Source organism: Apaloderma vittatum, unplaced genomic scaffold (genome assembly GCF_000703405.1).
Source record: "Apaloderma vittatum isolate BGI_N311 unplaced genomic scaffold, ASM70340v1 scaffold34679, whole genome shotgun sequence".
Taxonomy (NCBI): domain Eukaryota; kingdom Metazoa; phylum Chordata; class Aves; order Trogoniformes; family Trogonidae; genus Apaloderma; species Apaloderma vittatum.
Window position 1 is genome coordinate 28482 of NW_009736462.1, and position 10826 is coordinate 39307.

Below are 10826 nucleotides of genomic sequence, written 5' to 3' on the forward strand. Positions count from 1 at the left end.
GATGCAGTATTTCTTTTCGCTGGCCCTCAAGCTGTGACAAAGCATTAAGTGTGTGCGAAGGATGAAGAAATGCTAAATTGTAATAAAAGGGGGTTATTCTTTTACAATATATTTATTTAACATATTTATATTTATTTAATTTTTACTACAACATGGTATCAAATCCAAGTGGTACAAGTATAAAGCATGCCAAATTGTTCTTAATTGGTTTTGTCTGTATATTTAATCATACTTTTAACAACTGGAAGAGAAAGCGATACTGCATCTTTCACTTGAAATCATTAAAGGAGGAAATGCAAAGTAAGACTTCGTATGACTGTGCCATTGTGTCTTAAACTAATAAATTATTGACAGTAATGTGTATGATTGGGTATGTATAGCTACTTTTCCGGAGCGATTTTGTGGGAAGTTTGTTGGTTTGTTTTTTCTTTCTTAGTTTTACAGTGTATGAGAGCAATTTACCTTAGATGCTAACTGTGCAAGTTACCTTTCTAAAGCTTGAAAAAAAAAATATATGGTAGTTTTACCTAAGAAGATTCAAAGCATATTTCATATTTTTGTATTTTTCATGTGAAGTTCTTTTATAAGTCTATGAAATAAAGACTTGTACTCAGATTAAAAGAAAAAAAAACCTCACAGCGTTTAGTGACAATGTGTGCCTGGGGAAATAACCTGGACGAACAGCTGCCAGCCCCAGGGGTGGGGAGCAGGGGACAAGAGGAACACGCCTGCAGCTGGGCAGGACCTGCTCACAACCGCTGTCTTCCTGCTAGTCAAAGGTACGAACCCATTTCATTGCTGTCCAACATAGAGCCGCCCATAAGTAATTTTTGAGTTTGTGAAAATTGCTAAATGACCACGTGGTTTACAGGAAGAAACTCTCTATTTTGCAAAGGCAGCACCACCCAGAAACAGCCCTGCTGAGAAGGGGGTGGAGACTTGGTCATCAAAAATATTTATCTGAGGCAGTTGCCCTTTTTCTTGCTGGACGGCAGTAGGACCATTCGGAAGGCCAGCAGAGGAGCTCTGCAGAAAGACCCTGGGACAGCACCTGGCCCCACAGCAGCTTGGAGCACCTTCGCACCCTTGCTCAGCTCCCTCGGGGACACATCCCTCGCAGCCAGGATCTGGCAGCACCAGACAGTTCAGCTCCCTACAGGCTCTGCAAGGTAAGCCCCCGCCTCGGGCCCTGCAGGGGCAATTGGGGTGGGAGTGTTGATTAGTCGCCATCTGACAAGTTACGTTACCAGCAGCTGGCCTAAGAAAAGCGAGGATCTTCCAACGCGACACTTTTCCCCTTCTCCCCCCGGAAAAAGGCTGCCCAGAAGTGCAGGAGGGCCAATCTGAGCAGGGGGAGCGGGGAACAGGGTTACCTCTGCCCACAGCTACAGCCCTTTCCTGCCCCCCCCAGCTGACGGTACCCGGGCTCACGGGAGCACATGCAGGCTGCAAGGACCAACACCCTGCGATTGCTCTTAGGAACAGGTGGGAGCAGGAGCCCGCAGGCCCCCTTCAGCTGAGGCTCTGTAGCCCCCAGAGATGTCAGCCCGCCATCGCTGCCCAGCCTCCACCGTTGTTAAGTTTCGGTTTCTTGAGCCTGACGTCTGTCACCGCGGGCTCTGGCAGAGGATAAGCAGAAGTAGGGGCAGGGAAGGAAGGTGGGGGTGGCCAAGTCAGACACCCTGGGACATGGTGTGGTGGTCAAAGGCACAGGCAATCCAGTATTTCAAGGGCAATTTTAGCCCCATTTCTCAGGGGAGGCTGCACCAGATACCAGCAGTTATCAGTCTGCAGCCATTTTTTTTTCATAGCCAGCCTGCTTGCACTTGCTCCGGAGGGATCTGCTTACCCCTAGGGCACGTCAGCCCTGTCCTGGACCAGGCTCCCCTTAGAGCCGCTCACTTAAACCAAAGCTGTTGGCTGTGCTTTCTACAGCAGTGGCCCTGCAGGTGCTTAAATGGCAAATATGCATTTGTAGCACATAGTTTTTTCCTACTTCCCCAGTCTCCTAAACCCAGGATCTCCCCAAGCGCTGCCTTCTGTTGACCTCACCTCTTGCCAAGCTGTGCTCTTTGATTTTTCTCAGTTACAACTTCTGTAGTTTCAGATATTGTTGGGAGCTTGTGCAGAGCCCCACAACTGCCTTTTATGCTGGCTGCACCGCTGACTGCTCCTTTTACACTGCAATTCCGAGGTAGTGAGCGTGGCTGTTGCATGACCCTGAGCTGCAGGGATGGCGCTGGCTGGGCTGTGACCACATGCTGAACCAACACAGAGCTGAGCTTTCACACCACAGTAAGAGAAGCCACCACCATCGGGCCCCTTTCCCTGTGCTATTTGTTAACTAGGCCATATAGTCTGTGGGTGCTTACTGCTGACTGTGAGTCTAGCATACACCTGTGGGTATTATTCTGAGCAGGCTTGTTTAATATTTCCTCCTGCAGTACAGAGCTGGCTGGGCCTGTTTCTGCTCACATTTGTACCTTGGAAATGGAGCCTGAGCAAAGCAGAGGATGTCAGGCAGCAGGCCAGGACACCCCACTAACAAGAATATCTTCTGTTGGGTTGGGCAGTGAGTTGAACTGCTTCAGGAAAAATCCTGTGACCACCACAACAGATCTGGCAGAAAGGGAGAAGGGGGAGAGAGCGCGTACCTGCAAAAAAAATCAAAAGGGGAGGGAAAAAAGGGAGTGTGAGGGAAGAAGAGGCAGGAAAAAGGGGACAATGAGTGAGAGAAAGAGAGCAATAAAAAGCAAGAGGCACTGTGTAACCTATGGAGATGCTAGTGTTGGGCCTCCTTGTTCCTGGTACATAACAGCAGTAGCTGTTAGATGGGCAGAGCTGTCAGGACCCGCTTCCCCAGCAGAACCTCATCTCCTTCACACCCACATCTCAGGAGCGAGACCAGCTGCATGACTGCACTGCAGCTGGCAGGACTGAGTTCTCAGGGTACAGAAACTACCCTGGACCAAAAAGGTGGGGAGGAGGTTGGGAAAAGAGAGTAAGTCTGGTTTAACACAGGAATGGTAACTGTAAATCTGAAGACAGTTCTTTCTTTCCCCACTCTAGGGTTTTGTTCACGTTAACAGCAGGATTTCCCTCATTAAAGGCAATGGGTAGGTGTTGCTTTCAGAAAATTTGCACTTTATATGTAGCAATTTGCTTTTCATATCTGCATTTTAAGGGTTCATCTCTAGTGGGGAACTAACCAGTACAGCTGACATCATCTTATGCTTTGCATTGCTGCTTTCGTCACTTGGCAGAAAATACAGACTAATGTGAGTAAATGACCCACCCAAACCTTTGTAGTTTATAGAGAATTCAGCCCCTATCCGTTCCAATAACCTTATCACATCATTCCCTTCAAAAAACTTTTATGGGTTATTTCCCCAAACTCCCATCGAGGATCATTTCCAAACCTTCGTGGTTTCCTGCTGTTGCTTGTGACTGCTTTTGATTAAGGTTAAAGATGCTTTTAGTCATCAGAACTGACATACGTGAAAAGTGAAGAGCCTCTCACTGGGACTGGTAGAAAGAAAACAGCCTGGCATTCACCATGGCCAGTTCTGCAAGGTTTAGAATGTCCTGTCAAGCATGTCGCTGTGTTTTTAATTTGCATTACTAATACATAACTTTAAACGCTAGATTACAGAATGTTACCTGTAAATAAATGGGATGAGAACCATGTCCGATGCTGGCTAGAATCCACTGGAATCAAGAAAGAGTACGTAGACAAACTGTATCTGGAAGAAGTGACAGGTCCAGCACTAGTGGAACTGGATGACTCTTTCCTCAGAGGCATAGGTATGAAGGGAGGGCAAATCCATGTGTTAATCCGCAAGAGAAATGAACTTCTGCAGCTACAGGAAAACACACAGGAAGCCAAGCCTTCCACCAGCACAACGCCCGACAGAACTGTTGCGCAAACGGATCCAGGAACACCCAGAAATGCCTCTGCTCAAAAAAACTCAAGTGGAGAGAGCTGTGGTCCAGTAGCTAAAACCATCAGAGAAAACACAGCTTCTACTTCTGGCAAGAGGCAAAGGAGAAGTAACAACTCCCAACTTCAAAGTACTGATGATGATATAGAGCTCAGCAACTGTCGGCCATTTAGGAGTCAAAATACTGACTTCAAGTATGTGAAAGACAAAGTTCTTTCCCCAGAATCCGGAGTCAACGATTTAATCACTCCTTGCCATGAATACAAATCTTTTGCCATTGCTGCAGAACTGAACAAAAATCAACTGCAATCAAAATTTGCCAGCGAAGTGATACGATTCGCTTCAGCCTGCATGAACATTCGAACAAACGGCACCATACACTTTGGTATCGCGGACAGCATCGAGGACAGGGGTCACAAACATGGACAGATCATTGGCATCAAGGTCAAAGAGCGAGAACACTATGTTGATGCTTTAGACTATATCGAAAAATGTTTTTGTGAAGACCTACAAGAAACTGCAAGAAAATGTATTCACCCACCTGTTTTTGTTGAAGTGGTATCGAAAGACACTCAGGAACAAAGATTTGTGGTGGAGGTTGACATTGAACCAACATCTAGTTTAGTGAAAGACAAATTATTTGAAGTGTATTTGCCAAAATACAATGAAGGCAGCCACAAGGTGACCCTGACAAAAGATCGAGCTCTCTACCAGAGACTAGGAGCGAAGTCTGAACTTGTCAAGCACAACAATCTAGCTACTTTTATTCAGGGTTTAAAAGACAGAGATACTCAAAGAGAAAAAGCTGAGCTCTCCAGTGCAGAAGTACATACACAAATACCTCAAAATTTAGGAAGGAAGTTATCAATTCTATTAAATGATGGCAAAAGCTATATGGACGATTCCCTGCGGTACATCCTTGTCACAAACAGATGTGAAAAGGATAATCTGAACTATATAAACTTTTTAATGCACTTGAACATTTTCTGCGTCTTTGACTTTGATGAAAATTCTAACATCTCGGGGCTGTACAGCAAGTACAAAGAGCACCATGCCACAAGGTCTTATTTTTTACAGGATTTTTCTAACGAAGGTAAGACTGGCAACCCTCCTGCTCAGAAACATTTGTCCCCGTTTGATCAGACCAGCTGGATATTCTGCAATGGACGCAGCGACTTCCTCGGGGATGAAAAACCTTGCGATGAAAACACGTGGATCAGAACGAAAAAAAAATACCTTAAAAAAGCAGTTACTCGTATCTGTGATGAAATCCTCCCAAAGGGGTCTTTCATTGTGCTTTTCCTATTGCTATCGCCAGTGCAGAAACCACTTGTGGATGCTTTTCAGGAATTCTATACAGAGATGAACGGCACGGAGTACATAGTCTGCATTGCCGAGTCCAGAGAGAACTATGAGAAGTGGGCTCATCTAGCTCAGGTGTCCTGCAGCATCCAAATGCTAGAACAGTGCAGCGTCGTGGGGATGAAACTGAGTCACGTAGATGCCACCATTCAAGCAATGCTGCCTTCTACAGCCCAGCCCAGACACCTGCCGGTTTTCATGAGAGGGCTGTGTACGCTTCCCTCCCTGGAAGAAGAGAAACTGTTTTCCCTAGAAATCCTTTGTGTTGACCAATGTGATGAGATCAAATTAGATCTTCTGACTGAAAAAGAAATACAAGAAATAGAACAAAATTTTTACCGAGGGAAGAAAATCATCTGGGAAAACTTGTGGCTTGCTGACAAAAGACTCTGTGGGGAAATCATTGAGCGGGAAGCATGTAAGGATGCAAGCAAACTCCTCGATGACATTTTACGAGGAAGAGAATTCAACTATTCTGTGGCTAAACTAAAGATATTTCACCATCCTGGAAGTGGTGGAAGCACAATCGCACGCCAAGTTCTATGGAAAAGACGAAAGGACTTAAGATGTGCTGTTATCAAAGCCTCATACCCACCTGTAACCGTTTGCGAGCATGCGCTTGCATTTAGAGATTATGAAGAAAAAGATATCAGTTGCTGTCTTCCTGTGCTCCTTCTGATTGAAGATTATGATGAAGACTATTTAGAAGAACTAAGGACTGAGTTAATGGATGCTGTAGCAACTAGGAAAACTAATTCCCCCCGACCTTACTTCATCCTCCTGTGCTGCAGACGATCCAACGACCCTGCGAGGCTCTGCAAGGCTTCTCCGCTGGATACAGTTGCTGTCACTCACAAGCTGACAGACTCAGAGAAAATTCTGTTCAAAACTAAACTTGAAAAACTGAAGCAGAAAGATACCAAGCTAGAATTCATACTTACGTTTGTCCTGATGTGCGAGGAATTCAACGCAACGTATGTGAGAGACTTCGTAGAGCACATACTGCAAGACATAGATCGTTCCTCTCGTGATACATGCTTGATGCGTTACGTGGCTTTGCTCAATTTTTACGTACCTAATTCATATGTTTCACTATCACACTGTGAGGCCTTTCTGGGCCTGGGGGTATATACAGAAAGGAAATCAAGAGCATATGATTTCAAAAGTCACTTGAGTGAACAGGCGAGAATCATTTTTATTGAGCTAAAGGAAAGCACCTCCTACATTTCATCTGTTCAGATAATACACTGTCTGGTTGCAAGAGAAATTCTGCATCAGCTTTCAGGGAATGAACCTCAAAGTCAACTTGCAATGACACTTCTTCAGGAAAAGACACTCTTTGAAAACAGATTTGGACAAGAAGAATTCATAAAGTTCATCAGAGATCTGTTTATTCGCCGTGATAAAAGAAGCAGGGGTGACAGTACCGACACTCTTTTCTCCCCATTCATTGAACACGTCTGTAAAGCTGAAGGCTGTGAAAAAGCTATAGCTGTTCTAAAAGCTGCCTATGAACTCATTGGCAAAGATGCTTTTTTTGCCCAGCAGCTTGCCAGACTGCATTACAACAATGAAAAATTTAAAGAAGCAGAATATTGGGCCGGGGTTGCAAAATTTCATTCGCCAGATGATTCTTACATTTTAGATACAGAAGGTCAAGTCTACAGGAAATGGTTTAGTTTCACTGTGGATAAAATGACACAGGAGGACACTCCTGAAAGCATCATTCAAAAGATAGAGATTGCTCTGAAAGCTATGAAATGCTTCAGGGCTGCACAACAGGCTGCAAAAGCAGAACGCGACAGTATGAACAACGCCGGTTATTTTGGAGAAGTAGAAGTAGGATGCCGTCTTCTTAAATTTTTGTCCACGCTCCATGTATTTTGTGTAAGTCCAGATAGGGAATCTTCTGAGCTTGTGAAATACCTGACCACAGATTACATCCCCAAAGACATTGAAAAAACATGGGGAAGGCTCCACAGCCGCTTAAAAGGCTTACGCCAGAACCTGTACAATGCTCTGGAATGGATTTCAGAAGATCTAAGTTACTTCCAAACAGATAAAAACCATGAGAAGGAAGAGGAAGATAGAAAAGATGAAAAGGAAGAACAAATTTATAATCCCAGAAAATGGCTAAAAAGACAGTCTGAGGTATATGCCAGATTCTTCACCTCAGCATCACTTATTGAGGAGAGAAAAGGTGGCCCTGGGAGCCAGCTCATGAGACGCATGAATATTTACAGGAGTGGGGGAGGCAGCGTCACTAACATCCTGTCATTCTTAACAGACAAGAAAGAGAACAGGTCAGCTGAAAAGCTAGAAAATATCCTCAGTTTCTATACAGAAAACCCACTAAGGGACAGGCTGGAGGACAACGATCTGATCACTTATATTTTGTGTCACATCACGTTAGCATGCTTAGCGCCAGGATCAGCTAAACTGCTTCCAATGCAAACTCTTCGTGAGCTCAGTGTAAGATTCTTTAGAGGAAAAAGACCATTTCCAGCAAGTGCCCATTTTTTGCTCACCTTGCTCTACTGGCCAGATGAGGCACTGGACAAAGAGCCTAATCCAGATAAAGATGAAATTCTAAACACAGCCCTTCACACCCTGAAGCGTTTATATGACATCAAGATGAAAGACGTTCCTACCAGAAAGAAAAGAATCTATACCCACTTTTTTCTGGGAAAAGGTTATGGCTTAGGTAAGATTGTGCATAAAACCAAAATTGATAAATTAACTAGTGGCTCCCTAGATGAGAGGAGAATGAAGTGGCTGCATGGAACTGTATGGAATAATCCCAGGATTCATGACATTATCAAACGAGTTTCTGGCTGGACCCAGGACAGACGTTTATTCATACGTGGTCACATGAAGGAGATTCCTATCTTGGCACTCCATCGTGATTCAGTGCCCCCTGGAAATGAAAATGTGACCTTTTATTTAGGCTTTTCATTTAATGGTCTTGTTGCTTTCAATATTGAGGTTGAAAATAACCCAATTGTCAGCAGAATACAAGGTAATTAGGACATTAACAGTGCCTACGGTGCCATTTAAAGATATGGCACTGAAACTGTCCATTGTCATGTTTAAATTAATTTCTGGGTGGTTATAATCAATAATGGTATTTGTCCACTGTAACCTTGTTACGTCTTCTTCCTGAATCAGCAACAAAAGGTTTAAAGTGAGCTTACAACAAGTATGCTACGCCAGCTGTATTATACTTCACTCACATGTACCACGTATGAAATAAAACTTCCCATCAATCACAAACCAATATCCAGCATAGAAGCACAGAGAGAAAAATAAGCAGTTTTTGACTCTGAAGCATCAGAATTCATAAAAACCAATTTTACACCATTCATACGAGGTATATCTGGATCTGCGGAGGGTTGCAGAGACGTGAGCAGTTGGACACTGATGACGAACAAGATCATCTGTAAGTGCTGTTATGACTGCACAGTCCAGGTAATTCCTGCACTTGGCATCATCCAAAACATGCCCCCACAGTACATGACTCACCTTGGTCTGTGGCATGTATCCATCCATGCTGGAAAGCATTGTCTAGCTTGATTTACTAATTTGAAAAATACACAGGAGTTTGTTGTCAGCTCTGTCTGCAGCCATCATGTCACATTAAACTTCTAATAATAAAGCTGCTTGTTATTCTTGGAGCTTCACATTGTTTGATTCTACATTGTTATTAAAATTGCCACAAAACCCACCCTGCTAACACTAAACAACCTTTAGGTAGAATTATCATTTCTACATGAGCTTAATTACTCTACCTGAAAATGGAGTTCTAACAGTAGCAAAGTATGATTTGCTTTTCCAACTTCGGTCATGATCTGGGCACAGCCAAAAAACTGAGAAGGAATTGCAAGCCACTATGAATTCAGAAAAAAAAGAAAAAAAGGATGAAACCATGCTTTTCTCAAGTCCAAGTCGTCACCTTCTGGCCTGAGGAAGCAGAAACAAAGCTTGTGACCACCAACCAGGCAACGCTTTTCTCCTTCCCCTGCCTCCTCCCTGGAAGACACAACAGCAGAGCATTCTCCGAGGGCTGCACATTTTGCTTGGGAAATGCTGGCTGGCAGGTTTCACCAGGGTTAAGCAAACCTTTAAGGGTTACGCAGAACCTGAAGGGGTTAAGCACAAAGGCAGCCTTCCCCAAAATGAGCTGGGAAGGTGCACTGGAGAGCAAACCCTGACAGCGTCCACCTGAACTGCTGGTGAGCGCTGAAGGAAGCCCCCTCTGTCCCCCACCGCTGCTGCAGGGGGCTGGGGAGGATGTGTTGGAAAAGTTAACTGAGCAAAGGCAGCTTTCTCCGGACTAGAATGAGGCACGACTGCAGGATACCATGTTCTCATTGTGAACAATTTTCCTCGTGTCCAATTGGACTCTCCCCAGGAGCAGCTTGCATGCATTACCCCTCGTCTTTTCCATGGGACTCCTTGTCCATTAGGATGGTTCCTCCATATGGACAGCTTCAACCTGGGGCATTCATTGCATTAATAATTTAAATAGGTCCTCAAGAGGAGAAAAAAACCACACAGAAACAGTGGTTCACTTCTGTTTAATCAGTGCTACACAGCAGCAGACACACATTACAGACGTGTATATGTGCAGTGTTCCATTCCTGAAGCTTACAGTTCACAGGAGGTTTCCAACAGATGCGAATGATGCTAGCTCCACATTTTCTTTGAGTCTTCTTTGAGTAATAGGACTGCTATAAAATTAATCTCATTACTGTTACTATAATTTGCATGCATTAAAGTGATGCACATACTTACCAGTCTCTTACTTTCATGAATTAGAGTCAACATCAATATTTTGCCACTTGCCTTTGAAAAAAATCAGTGATCCCACCCCCTCATACTACTTACACGAAAGCAGTATCGTCGCAGAAAAAGCCTTCATGACACACTAACTTCTGTGGCTGTACTGCTACTCAGAGGGGTCATAGCTAAGTCACATGCTTTAAGGTACTTTAAGAAGGTACTAAAGCCAGTTTGGAATCCAGGTTTGCTGCAGAGTGACCAAAATCTCTGAAGGGGTGATTCAGAGTCTGTGAGCAGAAGTCTAAAGGACTCACTGTTCCACGTATACTGTTTCAGAACTGGGAAGGAAGACTTCCGAAAGACGCCGGACCAGGCAGCTGCTGTAACAGTTCATCAGAGGTCAAGCTACAACTTAAGACTGCCCACCTGGGTACAAAAGCTCAAATTCCTAGAATTGTTTTGGTCTTGTCTCAAAAGAAAAAAACCCAACAACTTGATTCTCCCCAAAAGGACTGTAATTAATTGCCACAGGAAATTTCCCAATGAGATGATGTTCCACCAGACTTCATTTTGGGATCTACTTTGGACAAATACACATTTTTGTTAAGACTCTAGAGAACACCACTACTCTTCAGTCGTCAAGCTGGTGTACAAGTAGCACAGTTCGGCATCCAACCACTGTCCAAACTGTGACTTTGCAAAGTACTTCAGCAGCCAAAAGCCATCAGTTACTCATTCTGA

At 44.1% G+C, this 10826-nt stretch overlaps 1 protein-coding gene across 1 annotated transcript; it reads left to right on the forward strand.

Moving 5' to 3' along the window:
* Nucleotides 1-3653: 3653 nt before the first annotated feature.
* Nucleotides 3654-8330, forward strand: LOC104279636 (sterile alpha motif domain-containing protein 9-like). Its single transcript, XM_009876976.1, has one exon. The coding sequence runs from the start codon at nucleotides 3654-3656 to the stop codon at nucleotides 8328-8330; it is 4677 nt and encodes a 1558-aa protein (XP_009875278.1).
* The last annotated feature ends 2496 nt before the right edge of the window (nucleotides 8331-10826 follow it).

What these genes read in the sequence shown, in the direction of transcription:
- LOC104279636 (XM_009876976.1), top strand. Translation starts at nt 3,654, where the DNA reads ATGTTACCTGTAAATAAATGGGATGAGAACCATGTCCGATGCTGGCTA.